The following is a 15,915-nucleotide window of genomic DNA, read 5'->3' as shown; positions in this document are numbered from 1 at the left end:
CACCCCCACCAAAAAAAGATCTTTCTCTTGAGGGGGATATACTGAGTTTGTTTAGTTTGGTGTTTGATACATCCCATTGCTTGGGAGGGCCACCCTCTAGCATCATGAATGTTAAGAGTCTCACATTGACTACACTTGGAAATTTCTCTTCAATATATTGTTTAACCACCCTTCTCTCTTCAAGGGCTTTTTGGAGAGTAATCCAATTAGGTTTCACATATTTCAAATGGTTTCAGCGCCAAGTCTACCATCCGGAACATCTTCACCTGCAACTCGACACTTTGGACATCTTTTGCCCGTCTAGCCTTTTTTGAAGGGGGATAGAGTGTCATGTTGGCTAGACTTTAACACTTCCTCTTCAATACTCCATCCGTCCCCAAATAAGTGTCCATAATTCTATTTTAGTTTGTCCCAAAATAAGTGTTCACTTTAAAAAAGATAAGTGTCTATTTTTCCATTTTACCCTTGATTATGTGATGGAGAAAAATTTCTCTCCTTATTATTAAGGGTACAAGTATCGTTTAGTTAATTAAAAAGTGTAGTAATTACATATTCCTAAAACTGTATGCCATTTTTATTATGGCATTTATTTTGGGACTGAACCCCCCCCCCCCCCCCCCCCCCCCCCCCCCTAAAAGGCTCTTTTGGAGTAATCTACCAGGGTTCTATATATTCTCAATATGGAGAGTAATCTTAGAGGATTCCACATATAACCACAATGAACATGTTGCAAAGTTGAATAACTTTTGCTGTTAACATTTTGTATGCATTTCTTTTGTAACAACCCACAATTCTGCACTTACATGTATTATATAACAATCACATCTAATAGCCAAACTTTATATTGTTTACAAAATATGGGCTAAAAACTTTGTTTAATACACTTATATGCATCTAAACACTATTGTTTGAACTTTTCCCTTTCCTTTGTCTTGTGATGTATGATGACCTGCAAAACAGATTAGTCCAACAACTGAGCATTAGACCCAAAAGGTCTAGTGAGTGTACAAAACTCATACAACAACTTATATTCCAAACTAGAAGTTTAGAAACAGATCTGTACAGATATATGCATTTTATCTATATTCTATTATAGAATCTCTCTTTCTCGCGGTTACACCGCCATTACCACTCTCTCGCGGTTACACCGCCATTACCACTCTCTCGCGGTTACACCGCCATTACCATTTCTTCTATTATTGAGTGGAATTATATTTTGATATAACGTTGACCGGACTTGCAATCCGGTCAACTTCAGCCGGACTTGTAATCCGGACAACAGCCGGACTTGTAATCCGGACAACATCCGGATAAGGAATCCGCACAACAGCCGGATAAGGAATCCGGACAACGCAGTCTTGAACGATTTGAACTTTAATCCGGTTAACTCTTGTTCGATTTAATAGGTAAATCGAATGAAACTTGGTCGATTTAGGAAACACATCGGTCAACTCTTGTCCGGTTTAGGGGTAATCCGGACGATACTTCAACCAGTTTAGGGTTACACCGGATGACTCTTGTCCGGTTTAGGGTTACACCGGATGATACTTGTCCGGTTTAGGGTATAACCGGTTAACATGCAATGCATTTCATAACAGCAAGTTCTAATAGCAACAGACTTGTATACAAATGATTAATACTCAAAGCGTTTTACACTCACCTTAAAGCCGAAAATTCTAGTTTTGAATCTTCTTCCTCTTTAGCCAAAACCGGACGATATATTTAAGGAGACCTCCGTCTTAGAAAGAGTATGTAAACCCTGTCTTTCTAAACCCCATTTACTATATAATAGTAGATGGAAAAGTGATCATCCCAAACAAGACTTTTTTTATTAATCATAAACCAAATATACACATATATTACATCTTCTACGATTATTTGTTTGCTTCCTTGGATTAAATCAGGTCGAGCCTGCTGTTGGAGCAGCTTTGCTTGCGTGGAACTTCATAAAGGAACAATCCTAACACGAAGCATTTGGAAGTTGACAATCGTTAGGTACGAGCCCTCCAGGCATGTTCACATGTGATTAGGCTAAAAATAAACGAAAAGAAGTCGACCATTATTGATGTCGGATTTGAACTGTATAGTAGCAAAGGAAAGATAAAAGAACACCGAAACTGAACAGCAAGATTTTTTTGTTGCGCGACTGTTATTCTTGTATTCATCAACTGCGACTGTTATTCTTGTATTCATCAACTGCGACTGTTATTCTTGTATTCATCAACTGTTCATATCGGCCTCTCTTGTTCAACGTATATACTTCTTTTATCAGAATAACAAGTTACTACTTTAGCATCCTGCTCACATTTGTGTGATTCATGGGTCTTGATTGGGGGACCATTTCTGGTTCGGTTACAAACCTTGAGCTTCAACTCAACTCGCAAATAAAGGTTAGGCCTTGGGTTCTTTCCCATAGGTTGCCTATTCAAATCTTCTTGGGGTCACTAGGATTTAGCTGTACTTAGGTGAGCAACTCGAACGGAAGAAGCCCTCGACACATCACCTTACACTACTAAAAAAAGGGGTTTTCCGACCGCCAAATCCGCTGGAAAACCCGATTTCCGGCGGAATTTCTTGTGGATTTGTATTTTTCGGTGGATCTTGCATCCAAAAATCCGTCGAAATTGTTTTTGACATTTTATAATTTTCTTGAGTTAATTACCGGAGTTAAAAAAATGTGATTAATTTTTCCCACAAAATTTCCGCGCCTAAATTTATTTAAATTTTTTCCTCTTGATTAAAATAAGAGTTGTTTTTACTTTTTCCAAAAATAAAAAATAAATTATTGACGGATTTCCGATGGAAATTATTCCGGTAATTTTTTTCCTTGTTTAAAATATGAACTTTTTGTTTTTTATTTTTAAAAATAAAACACTTTCCGACGGATTTTCTGCAAGAAATCCTTTAGAAATTTAGTTGTTTCACGAAAAAATTTGAGAAAACTTGCTAATTTAAAATCTTGAAACATGAAAATCTTATAAATTAAAAAAAAAAATTAAAATACATAAATACCTTGTTGGTTTCGAATGAAATGACAATAAACATAAAGTAATTGTAAAAGTGGGGGGGGGGGGTTGAATACAATTATACAGACTTTTTTCAAACTTTTTAATTCTTATTGATGTATATCAAGAATTAATACACAAACACTGTGTGCATACAACATTGTTCATGCAGAGACACTTTTGCAGAGATATGGTCAGTCTGTAGGGTGATCTTTCATGTTCAAACAACTACTTACAAATCTTCGATGCATTAAGATTTTCTTTCAAACAACTACTTACAAAGTAATTTATTTTTGGTTTAACAATATAATTTTTTATAAATTAATAATAAACATTTTCTTAAAACTCAATTATTATCTTAATTATATTTTAGATTTTCTATATCTGAAATAGATGTTTATCCTGTATTTGATTATGTTTTATTTGCAGTTAGTTACACAAATTTAAAAATAGAGCTTTAATAAGTTATACATATGCAAAATTACTTGTAATCTTGAATTTTAAGTAATATGCATCAATAAGCAGTACTTCATGCATAAAAAAATGATTTTTAAGAGTTTTTCCTAATGCTTTATAATATAGTATAGATAGTTGGAATTATGGATGAAATATAACTCAAACAAGGTTTAATAACCATCTGTAACATAAATATAATTATCTTAAACTTTAATATAGTTATACATATTTACAAATAACACCCTATAATTATCATAATTACATCTTAACACATATTTTCATAATCATCCTCCAAAAATAACTATATCCATAATCAACTTGATTTAATCCAAGTTTCTACAAATGAAATTAAACGCATTTTTTTGTGTACGACCCTATAGATTTACATACACCCTAGCAGTATCACTATGTGACACATGTCATAGGGATATAATAACTTACAGAATCGATCTTCATTTTTGAGCAACACACATTACTACGTTTTATGCACGACATGTTTTTGGCCAAATTCCACCTTTAAGAGGGACTTTTGTGGTTTTTTGGTTAATTTCGTAACTGAGTAGCAAATACAACAAAATATAATTTTATTAATTTTCTTATATAAACATGTTAACAACATCATATACAGAGGAATAATAGTCGATTTTCAAGTATTGTTAAGATTTTTGATAAATAAAAGCTCATACAAAGATAAACATGTGTTTTCCTTAAAACGAGACAAAAAAAAAAAACAAAATAAGTATAATTTTAATTTGTATGTAACTTATATAAACATTTTAAAAATTGCTATATTTGCTTGTTGATAATTAAATTTATTTAATAACAACTAGAAGGGTACTCACACAATGCAGCAAGATACATTTTGATTTTAATATTTCATTTTATTTTGTTATCTTAATTGATGTTATAATATAATTTTATGTGATTTTGAAAAAACGATGATGTTCTTATTTTTGAATAAAATATAAATTTGAAGATATCATAAAAATTTGACACAATTATATCGTTAGTAGTATCAAATTAACTATTTAAAATTTCTATTTTTTGTTTTTTAATTCAAATTTTTAATTATAATTTAATTTAAGTTCAATAATGAAGTAATTTATATTTGGTTTAGTAATATAGTTTTCTTATAAAGATAATAGTTAATTATTTTGTTAAAACTCGATAATTATCCTAATTATATTTTAGATTTTTTATATTTAAAAATGAGATGTTTATCCTTTATCTGATGTTTATCCGTAATTAGTTAGACGAATTCATACGTGGACCTTTAATAACTTGTACTTATGCATAATTTACTTATAATCTTGAACTATAAGTAATATGCATCAATATACATTACTTCATGCATAAAAAATGGATTTAAGAGTTTTTGTCAAATGTTTTATAATATAGTATAGATAATGAAAAGTTATAATATAAAAATAATTGATATAATTAGTTAATAATGATTCTAAATATTTAGTTAATATTAATATATAATGTATAATTAAAATTAATTACTATTGTTTAATATTTATTAATAATTAATATTAGTAACAACTAGTTTTTATTAATATTTGGTTATAATTAACACAATTAATATTAATAAGAGTTATAATTGAAAAAATGTCAAGAAGTCCATAAAATATACTCCAACTAGCGTGTAACACCTCAAATCTGCAACGGAAACGGGATCTCTAACCACAACAAATCTAACTCTAATAAATCTTCCTTTAAATCCAATAATGACTTAGGGGTCGTTTACTAAACACTTACTTGGTAAGTGGTTACCGATAAATTTTCTTATCGGATGAACATGAGAAGGGCCAAAAATCTTACCGGGTAAGAGCAATGAAAAAAATATAGAGTCTTACCCGGTAAGCAAGGATGGCGACTCTTACCCAGGTAAGCACTTACCCAATAACTTGTTGCATTCGATATGTGTACTAAAATCTTACGTATAAAACTAGATTCACGACTCCATGTGTATCCAAAAATCAGTGGCATGTATGGCATTACATTGCACACCGATAATAAAAGCTCCAAAATCCTAGGACCGACCCATATACCTACTGAATAAAATCACTCATCTCACTGTGGCCAGCTCTAATCAGAGCACATACAAAAATCAGAAGGAGACATCGCACGCCACGAATAGTGTCACGTCACTGGCGCCACACATGCCTACAATACCCCTATAGGTGGTTGACTCGGTATTTCTACTCTCCAAACCATATAACAAAGGGTTGTATATGTACATGGATGAATATAAACCAACCTCAACTCCAAGTATATCACCATGTATCAAGATCTTATAATCGAAAGACCAAAAACGTAATTCGCCACAAAAATAAGCCAACAACGCAAATCAAAATAAAGATATCAAATATCAAGGTTTTGAAACAAGAACGGGTGTTGTTACGATAATAATTTGAGGATCGAAATTTCATATATCAACCAACGAAGCAATTGAGACAAATGATTCACAAGAAATGTCACATATAACAAATATAAACGAGTAGAGTGTCGCTGAAAGAAGTACGAACATCCGTATCTGGCACAATTTGAGACAATATTAGAAGTTGCTAAAATACCCGAGATCTCCTACACACTTCCAACAAAGCCTAATACCCCAAGATCATACAAATATAATGAATACAACTAAACCGATATAATACTAATTCCTTATTATATTAATAAATTATATATATATATATATATATATATATATGTGTATATTATATATTATTTTTTTCAACTAAAACGATAGTTAATAATTTTTTATTTCATAACTAGGTTTATAATCTAAATTATTTTTTTAATGTTAATATGTAATATTTTGGATGTCAAATCAAAATACAATTACTCGATATGATTTTATATTACTTAATATCTTTTTGTACACGTGACTTTAAGTTTTTTTTGGATTTAATTGAACTTTTTTGGTTTTAGGTTATTAGTTCTTATATGATGTTGTGGTTCTTTTTTGTATTAAATTAAATTCATTTTGGTTGTAGGTTTATTGAAAATGTTTGAGATTTAAACATGTATGATCTCTTACATATTTAATTTAAAATAACTTATATAAACAGGAAAAAAAATCCCCGTTGGGCATGAGGATGTAATTATATTCCTCGGCGGGGATGAGGATAAAGATAAGTAGTCGGGGACGGAGACGAGGATTGAGGTCCCTGCCCCATCCCCGTCTCAATCCCATGCCTATAAATAAATAAATAAAGGATATATATTTCTTTTGAAACTATTTAGACTAAAATGCAATAAAATCCTTAAATCGAGATTGACACTATTAAATCTTCATAATATAATTGAAAACAGGGTCAGAATTATCAAAATAGTTCTTGAAACTGAAAACAGTTTAAATAACAGGGGTTAATTTGTAATTATTAAAAGTTGAAAGTCAAAGCTGTCAGGATGATAATCTTTTTCCGTGGAGAGAAAAGTAAAATATTTCTATAAATAACGGATGGAAACAATAAATAATTAACATTTTGAAGAATCTAAGTTGCTATTTGTTAGTTGTTGAATGATTTGGTAAAAAATAATTAAGTAGTCTGAATGATTAAAGAAATCTTATAATATAGTGTAAAATAAAATACTATCCTTTAGTAATTGATTATAATAAAATTAAGGTGCTGAATAATTAAAGATGATCCAAGATACAAAATTACTTAAAGAATTTTAAAAACCATTAAAAGACGGACCTTTTATCAGAGACCGCATCTTAATGAATCTATTATTTTTAAACACAATCGGTTGCTTTTCTTTCATTCACATGAGCCGATCTAAAAATATTGCTCACAAATCCTCTGACGGTGACCTCCACCGGCGGCCTAATCACCATCCCGTCTGAACCCTAAATCCTAGGTGTTCTCTCTCGATTAGCCTCCGTCGAACCAATCAACGAAGGCTGCAGGTCAGAATCGTCACCAGAGCACCATCCTTCTACGGTTTCCACACTAGGGCTCAAACAGACCCCTCGCCTACTCTTGGTTCAGCCACTGGTCTAGCACTCTTCACTTCGAAACAACCTATGGTTCTCAGTACCGTAGGTTTAGAGCTTTTTGATTCGATTTTGGTTGTACGATTTGGACAGTATAATCCAATGCACAAATCACTACATTTTAGTCTGATCTTGAAATCGATAGGTAACAATGTCATAAAAATAATGTAGGGGTTGCACAAGCACCCATTACCACCCCGTAAATCCGCCCATCACATCGGATGTTATTAAAACCTGAATAAGGCCCAATGATGCATAAAAGTAGGATTGCTCAAAAATCCGACCAACCCAACCCAAAATAATCCAATCCGAAGCAATCTGATATTTAATCAAATTGTAAAAGTATCAAACTGTATGTATTAGGTTGATATTGGGTTACTATTATTTAAACCCAACCCAATAAACCCAATATCTTTATTTCTTGGATTTAATATGATTGTTAAACTTCTATTAATATATACATTAGACAATTACATTATTATATATGCTTTTCACATACACATATTTTCAATTTATTCACATCTCTATATAACTCATTCATATATATATATTCAGTAACTGTGAACATATATATGTAAATTGAGAAAATTAACTGAATGTGATATACGTAAAAAATATAGATAAATTGTATCAAATGACTGATGATGAAAAAAAATTATGAGTAATAAAATAACATATTCAAAGTTAGAATAATATTTTAATATACCAAAGTATCAATCCAACCAACTCGTACGGGTTGGATTACGATTTTTTCAAACCGCTAGCATTGGGTTGGGTTGTTCAAATATTTTCAACCCGATCAACCCAACTACGAGCACCCCTACATAGAAGGATATGAGCACACCGAGTGTTTCAACAATCACCATGCTTTCAAGCCATCACTCCGTTCCAAAGCATTGAAGGCCCGGTTCACATATCGCATTTCAACGTATTCTTTATTGGTACAAGTATTTGGTGACCAAAAGCTTGCATTTTCCATTTCATGTCTTCTTCAACAATCAAGGACAATAATGTAAAAGAAGAAAAGCAAAGGGAGTTTCCACACCAAAGTCTCGGGTTCGAATCTGGCCCCACCCTAAGACACCGCAATTTCTCTCTTACGATGGCCGTGGGACCAGTACTTTGGAGGGTAGCATAATCTCAATTTTCCTTAAGAAAGAAAGGGAAAGGGGAAGGGGAAAGGCAGATGTATCCTTTCCATTGGTTTATAGCACATGCAAAGCTCCTCTTCAAAACAAGTTTTGATAGTAGTAAAATCACAAATGCTACCAAATCTAACAGCATATAAGAATCAAGTAGTAGCAGCAGCAGCAGCAGCAGCAGGCAAAACTGGAATCCAAATGTGTGGTGGGTCTTAAAAAGTCTAAATTGGGCAGGGTGGGATTTCAAGAGTCAGACCTGCTTGAATCTGTCCCCAACCAATCAGACGCCAGTGCTTCTCGACTCTCCTGCTTAGTGCAATCTTCTCACCTTTGCTCGTACAAACTGGGGAGGTGAGCTGCAGTTTTGCTAAATCGTTCTTAACCGCCAAAACACGAGCCCCTGTCGACATGGATCCTATGTTCAGCATCAGAATTTCTCCCTTCGCTAATTTTGATACCTTCCCTTGCCTCTCGGTTCCTTTTGTCTTTACACCCAGCAGCCGACGCAAAAGAAAGAAGTTCACCTGTTCACAAAAGACAATGATGAACAGATTTCAACCCAACTAAAAGACAACTCGATCATAGGAACTGCTGCTCTGCCCTTCAGGATAGAGGTATGTACATCTCACCCTTATGCCCTAATTTCTAGTGGCACTGGAACGAGTCTGTTTGATTTTAAAAGAGAAAACGAATGAGAGCCTTGGGGGGGTCTTTTTGGAAACAGGTGGTCTGTCTCTCAACAGAAAGAAAAGGTAACATCTGCACATATCTTATCCCCAAACTGGCAAACCCTATATTCAGGTGGGATATACCAGGTTGGTTTGGTTTTAAAGAAGAAAAAAATGCAAGTCGGGGGTCTTCTCTAAAATAGCCCTCTGCCGGAGGTAAGGTCTGCATATATCTTAACCCCAGATGGCATATCTGTCTTGTGAGACAGAGATAAGGTCTGTATACAACTTAACCCTCAGACCCTACCTTCAGGTGGGATATACTGGGTAGCTTTGGTTTGGTTTTCAAAGAGAAAATGAAAAAAGAACCATTTCTCACATGTACTCGTGGCTTACCTCGAGTTCAACATAAACATCGGGAAGAGACCCGACCTCCCCAAGAACCTGTCCTACCAGCCGATCAGCACGTGTCAACATAGGGTCCATTGTTGTTCCGACTCCAATAAGTCCTCCGGGTACAGCAAATTGAAGTTCATTCTGCTCCGCATATAACGAAACTATTCTAGAGTATATTGGGGTGCATTTAATGTTGCCACTCTCGTCTTTGACAACAATCCCAGGACGGACCTCGATGTTCTGGTTTACCTTCAACACTCCCTGTGTAGAACAAAGATCCACGTGATAAAAGTTATCAGGAACTTGATTTACGACATCAAGGATAAACTTGAAATATTAAACAGAAAGCATGAAAGAAAATAGATCCGATAACCACCAAGTGCCAAATCTTGACACATTTGATATAGTAAATGATTCTACATTTGGCAATCAGATGTATCATGTATGGTAATAAAATGATAGAGATAGAAACTACGGGTAATATAATAATAACTATAGGAATGGGCTCCCCTCTCCCAGCCAGGTTCTATTGATCATGTTCCCTTCCGAACAGTTAGAACTTGTCTTAGGGCATCTTTGGCTGTATGGCTAAGATTTTCAAAATATAAATAGAACTTATATGAAAAAAAGAGCAGCCGAAGAACAAACCTTGAGGATACTTCCACCAGCAACACCTCCTCTTATCTCATCAACCTCAGATCCGGGCTTATTCACATCAAATGACCGAATTACTATCATATTAGGAGGTGAAATAAAGTTCCTCTCTGGGATAGGAATGCGCTTTATTATGTATTCGCACACAACATCAATATTATACTTAAGCTGAGCAGACACCGGGATGACTGGTGCACCATCAGCAACAGTTCCCTGGTACGATGATATTTAGCAGATGGGTTCTATATATAGATAATAATATTCACAGTAAAAGAGCAGCATGAAAAAAGGGCCTTTGCAGATAACCTGGATGAATTTCTGAATTGCCTCGTGTTGGTTTATTGCTACATTTTCCTGAATTAGATCAACCTTATTTTGAAGAATTATAATATGCTGGAGACGCATAATTTCAACAGCAGCCAAGTGCTCAGAAGTCTGAGGTTGGGGACAACTTTCATTTGCAGCTATGAGAAGCAACGCTCCATCCATAATTGCAGCTCCATTAAGCATAGTAGCCATGAGAATATCGTGTCCCTACACATATGATAAAAATATTGAATCGTCAATTAACAGGAAGGGATAACACTAAGTTCTTACCTCAAGAAAAATATTTCCACATTTGAAAATTTCTATAGTATAGCAAATAGAGCTACATTTTCACCGTTCTAGAACGATAAAAAGTTTCACCACTGTAATAGTAACTTTAGAGAATACTTCCTGAAGCCATCTTAATACTTACTGGGCAGTCAACAAAGGATACGTGCCTCATCAATGTCATCTTGCTGTTCTCAAATCCAGGCACATCACAAAGAGGGCTGTCCTCTTTACCACTTCCATAGGCCCTGCAAAAATATGATACATCTTTATTGAGATGCAAGGTGATACTAAATGCCATGACACCTTATTATTGCTAAACTTGTACTCTTACTTGTAACACATAGGTCGAGGGCACCGCTCATCTTCACACTTGTAGATCTTTGCATTTGCATACCCAAGCTTAATAGTAATATTACGCTCCAACTCATTTTTAAAACGAACAGTCTGAATATGAACAATAACCAAGTTATAGAAGCTTCTCCAGAAGAAAAAATACAAAGAAATAAACATAGAAAAATGCTTCATCTACATTCGTACTGTTGAATAATTGAAATCACTATTTTCAATCATCAACTTAGTAAACCATTCATCAATTTTGCAAGACCCACAGAGCATAGCCTAGTCCTACGGCTACAGTTATAGAAAATACAAACTGTTGAGAACAGTTCTAGATCTGGTACAAGATGAACCACTATAGGGGATTTATTAAAACCGTTGAATTAATATGGTAAAGTAGCTCCAGGGTGAGGAATGAGGCAGCAATTGCAGAAAGCCCGTTTTCAGCCATATGTGCAAGCACTCAATTCTTTAATTTTAATTTGATGAAGTGAAAACACGTTGATGGGTGTCGCAATGGCTCTATTTGCGGTATTTGTATCTATTATGTTGGAGATTTATAATTCTTCCATTTTATTGGAGAGAATTTCAATGAATTAGATCTATAAGAGCCCCAAGTTGGTAATAAGAGATGAGTCTCTAATATCTCAGGCGTAATTAGCGCAAGTCCAAAGACTTCTGCATGAGAAGTTATTTCTTATACATCAAGCAACTGGGAATGTAAGTACAAAATATATGATGCTAAGTCCACCAGATGCCGCATGAATCGGAAGCAAGACTTCTACTGAAGATGTAAGTAGAGACACAACCCGAAGCACAGTGGTTCTGTTGTTTTGCATACCTTCTGAGAGAAACTCAAACAAGTACTGGTGCACAATTGGATGAAAAATAAATCCACTATATGCTCAAATACATAATTAATCCTATCCACAATAGAGATATTGACAAACCCTTTTTTGAAGAAGAGACCCATTTCCGTAGTTATAATCGTGAAATTCGAGCATTGAATTTGAAACACAAGATCAAACTACCTCCCATGACTTTATTCATCACTAAAAACAATTCACTATTGGCAGGCCTGAGTTTAGTGCCTGAGTTTAGTGGATTTTTTTAATATTTGATTAGTGTGATAAAAGCAGCACAAAGTTTTGAAGAACAATATATTAGAAAAATAAAAACTGCAGAGAGACCCCAAACAGGATAGATACTTTTTACATCAACAAAACCAAATTAACATAATCTGCCATAGCCGTCCCATCTTCCCATTTACCATTGCACATATGGAGCTTCGCCTTTTTCCCCCTAATGTACCTTGAATACCATGTTTAATATCGAAATACCTATACTATCACTTCAATATGCAATTAAGCACTTATGGACCTAGTTTATTCCATCTACAAATTAGAAGTCGATGAAAAGTCCATCTCATATCGAATGTATGAACTTGGAAACATGTTGACTGCTTTCAAAAGAAATAAAAAAAAAAACATTGGCCATAAATCCTAAGAACTTAATCTCTTAAACCTTATTCCATTTATATGCTTGTATATACATCAAGGCATTACAATAGAGAAAAGATCATATAACAAATATCTAAAGTATAGTTTTAACTTCCTAGTTCCTAGAACTAGTGTTCTGATAATTTGATTAAATTTCAGTAAAAGCAAAGAGGAAAGAAGTAATGACCTGCACACCAGAAATTGCTTTTACAACTGTTGACTTGCCATGAGCCACATGACCAATGGTACCTGTTAACAAATAGGAAAATTATTTCCAGCCACATAGGGAACTTAGGTGGTCCTATAAGCTCCAGAGATGGAAAAGGAAGGCCATCAATACATGAGCAGATCAGAGATACAAACTTTCTAAGTAAAAAACAGTAAGTTACCAATATTAATTGTAGCCTGGCGAGATATGACCTCTGGGGAGAGTGGATGTAGTTGTGCCACATCCAGCTTGCTCAAATCCTGCTCCATTAGACCTTTTCGAGACATTTTTGCTGTTCTTGAAGGACTTTGCACTATTCAACCTCACGAATTGTAGAAACCCTAAGTGAACACCCAACCTGCGTCAAATACCGTCAAATGCTTTCCTTGGTCGCCAGGCACTGAAAAACACCTAAAATGCAATTAGGATAGAAATTTAGCAAATCATAAATGAGCTTCTATAGAAATCAAAATTCAAGCAAGAACTTGACTATGAAGTAGGAAGCAACGAATTGCTGAGAAGCATAGACGTTAAGAGAGATTAGAGTATGGTGTGTCTCCGATCGTTAGATGACTTGTTAGGTAGCTATGACGATAAAATCGAACAGAAACATTGCTTGGGTAGCAGCACAAAAAAAATGAAAAGAAAAAAATGTCTAAATATAATGAATTATTAAAGTATGTTTCGTATATCAATGATAAAATGAACAAGCTAAATAACAAGTTAAAACAGGTAGATTTTGTAGTAGGATAAAACAGATTGATTGTTTTGTCAATATTAATCAATCTGTTTTTCTTTATTTCGATAGTTGTATAAAATGAGTAAGTGGAAAATGGATAAAAACTTGTGGTGCAAACGGGTTGGGTTCGCTGGTTTGGGGGCGTTTGAACAACCCAACCCAATGGGCAATGACTGCGGTTTGAAAAAACTCAACCCGTTCAAAGTGTTTTAAAAGTATAACCCACCCCAAACCATGCTAGTTAGGTTGGGTTTGTCGGGTTGAAAATGATTTGAACCACAAAGAATATTCAAGATTGTGTACGGTCCATGTGACATTATCCAGCAGCAGATAAATTGGGAAAAAACACAAGATGAAACCGGATGTGAAATGAAACTAACAAGATGAAACACAGATTGCAAATGGTCTAAGTGAAGTTTCTAAGCATTAGGATGTGGAATCAGTGGTAGATCAACTATTGACATCACTTGAAGTTTTGAACACTCTTATGTTCAAATGACATGAAAAGGCTTGCTTTTACGAACTAAACAAAAAGGTAGCCAAAAGGAACTAAGGTTAGCTTCAGTGGAAAAAAACTTATCAAACAAAATGAAGATATGTTCAAAATTGTGCCGAGCGATGCTGTATGATGACAGTTGTCGGTCCCAGCCTATGATGAGTAAACTTTAGTCAGTTATGTAGGTTCCCAAGCTCAGTTGGGATTCTAGCAATAACAGTGACTCATAAAGTGAGTGGCCTAGATTTAAAGGAAGGAGCTAAATGTGCTGATGATCGTGTTACAATTTGAACTTCCATTGGTTGATAATTTGACATGTACCAAAAGATTATTAACCAATAAGCGTTGTCCAACCAACAACCCTCAACAGAAGCAAGTGAAAATCTACAGCTAAAGTACGTACAACCAATCACAAATTGATCAACTACACCGTAAAAACAGGCAGAATGATGGAATGCATTGTCTCTATATTCACGAGTATCAGAAGAGCAAAATTCAACACCATCATCTTCATATCATCAGTATGTAGTTATCCAATCCTCCTCAAAGTTAGTCCGATAACCCCAAAAGATCACATCCTAACTCTTCTATTTTCTCAATTAGGTCCAAACAGTTACTAAACTCGCAAGAAACATGAATATAAGCAAATCAAAAGAAGAACCATATTCCAAAGTTTGATTACAATTACTTGATTTATTCAGATAATACCCGGAAAGTAACAATAAAAAGGAAAAGATGGAATTAGGGTTTTGAATAGATTGAATTACCTCGTTAATCGATTAGAGTTTCTCGAATCAGGGTTTATGCTTCAACTGATTATGAAGGAAATGATCTCTACAGCATCAACACGAGCTCGCCTCTGTTAAATTCCGTTCACTTCAGGTTCAATAGAGAAGGAAATGACGAAAACGGAGACGGCTGAAGGGAGGTGCGGCTGAAGTGGATGGAAGTGAAGGGAGGTACGGCCGCTTAGGGGAGAGTGGGAGTAGAGAGGCACAAATCGATTGGGCCAGGCCCAACTAAACACAACCCGATTTATATACCCGATTTAAAGTTTTAGAATAAATTACATTTTTGTGCATATAGTTCACACCTCTTTACTGAGGGGGTTTTTGGGATTTGCTTATTTTAGGTGTTTTTTTTACTAATTTCAGTTTGACATCAATGATAAGTTAAATCCTAGTATTTGGAAGAGGGTTAAAGAAAACTGTTTATACCGGTGCCAAACCGGTAATAAGCAGTTTTTGATAAGTTAATCATTTTTGGCTTATGAAAGTCATATTTTACCGGTTTACCATTTTAACCCTGTTAACACCCTTTCTATATCCTAATCTCTCACAACACCTCTTTCACAATCGATCTACTCTTCTCTTTCACAATCGATCACAACAGAGATCAATCCACTCTTCTAACAGAGATCGATCTTCCTCAAATACGAACACCTCTTCTCTTCACAATAGAGATCGTTCGATCTGTGGCTGTGCGAATCTCAATCTGTGGTTGTGAATCTTGATCCGTCTCACAACAAATACGAACCACTCTCTTCACAACAAAGATCGATCTTCCTTGTTCGGTTTCTTCGCGAATCTTGAGGTTTGTGATTTCTGCTAGTTTGTTTTTCCTTTCAAGCAACTATTAGAGTGATGGACCAGTTCGTTACAAAACAACATACAACAAGTTCTAATATATAATAAATGAAGTCCAGGGACCATT

General features: G+C 34.6%; 2 protein-coding genes across 4 annotated transcripts in view; one reads left to right on the top strand and one right to left on the bottom strand.

Annotated features, from left to right (window-relative positions):
• LOC112520368 (N-acetyl-D-glucosamine kinase-like) overlaps positions 1 to 2,232 on the top strand; it is a 6,338-nt gene extending 4,106 nt beyond the window's left edge. For both annotated transcript variants that reach the window (XM_025128736.1, XM_025128737.1), the window contains exon 8: positions 1,905 to 2,232. In XM_025128736.1, the coding sequence (XP_024984504.1) occupies positions 1,905 to 1,964 (60 nt within the window). In that variant the 3' untranslated portion in view covers positions 1,965 to 2,232. The remainder of the gene's footprint in view (positions 1 to 1,904) is intronic.
• A 6,188-nt stretch (positions 2,233 to 8,420) lies between these two features.
• LOC112519097 (eukaryotic translation initiation factor 2 subunit gamma-like) lies at positions 8,421 to 15,138 on the bottom strand. Of its 2 annotated transcripts, none has more exons than XM_025127075.1 (9): positions 14,970 to 15,138; positions 13,149 to 13,378; positions 12,947 to 13,008; positions 11,256 to 11,368; positions 11,067 to 11,169; positions 10,634 to 10,861; positions 10,322 to 10,540; positions 9,674 to 9,934; positions 8,421 to 9,133 (listed from the first exon to the last, which is right to left on the bottom strand). In XM_025127075.1, the coding sequence occupies exons 2-9, from the start codon at positions 13,252 to 13,254 to the stop codon at positions 8,831 to 8,833; spliced, it is 1,395 nt and encodes a 464-aa protein (XP_024982843.1). In that variant the 5' UTR covers positions 13,255 to 13,378; positions 14,970 to 15,138; the 3' UTR covers positions 8,421 to 8,830. The 2 variants fall into 2 exon arrangements, with proteins under 2 accessions (XP_024982843.1, XP_024982844.1); XM_025127076.1 differs by having other exon boundaries at positions 13,149 to 13,367.
• Between the last annotated feature and the right edge of the window lie 777 nt (positions 15,139 to 15,915).

This window comes from Cynara cardunculus (genome assembly GCF_001531365.2).
Source record: "Cynara cardunculus var. scolymus isolate 2C chromosome LG 10, CcrdV1, whole genome shotgun sequence".
NCBI lineage: Eukaryota > Viridiplantae > Streptophyta > Magnoliopsida > Asterales > Asteraceae > Cynara > Cynara cardunculus.
Note: the sequence above shows the minus strand (reverse complement) of the source record. Positions and strands in the feature narration are given on the sequence as shown.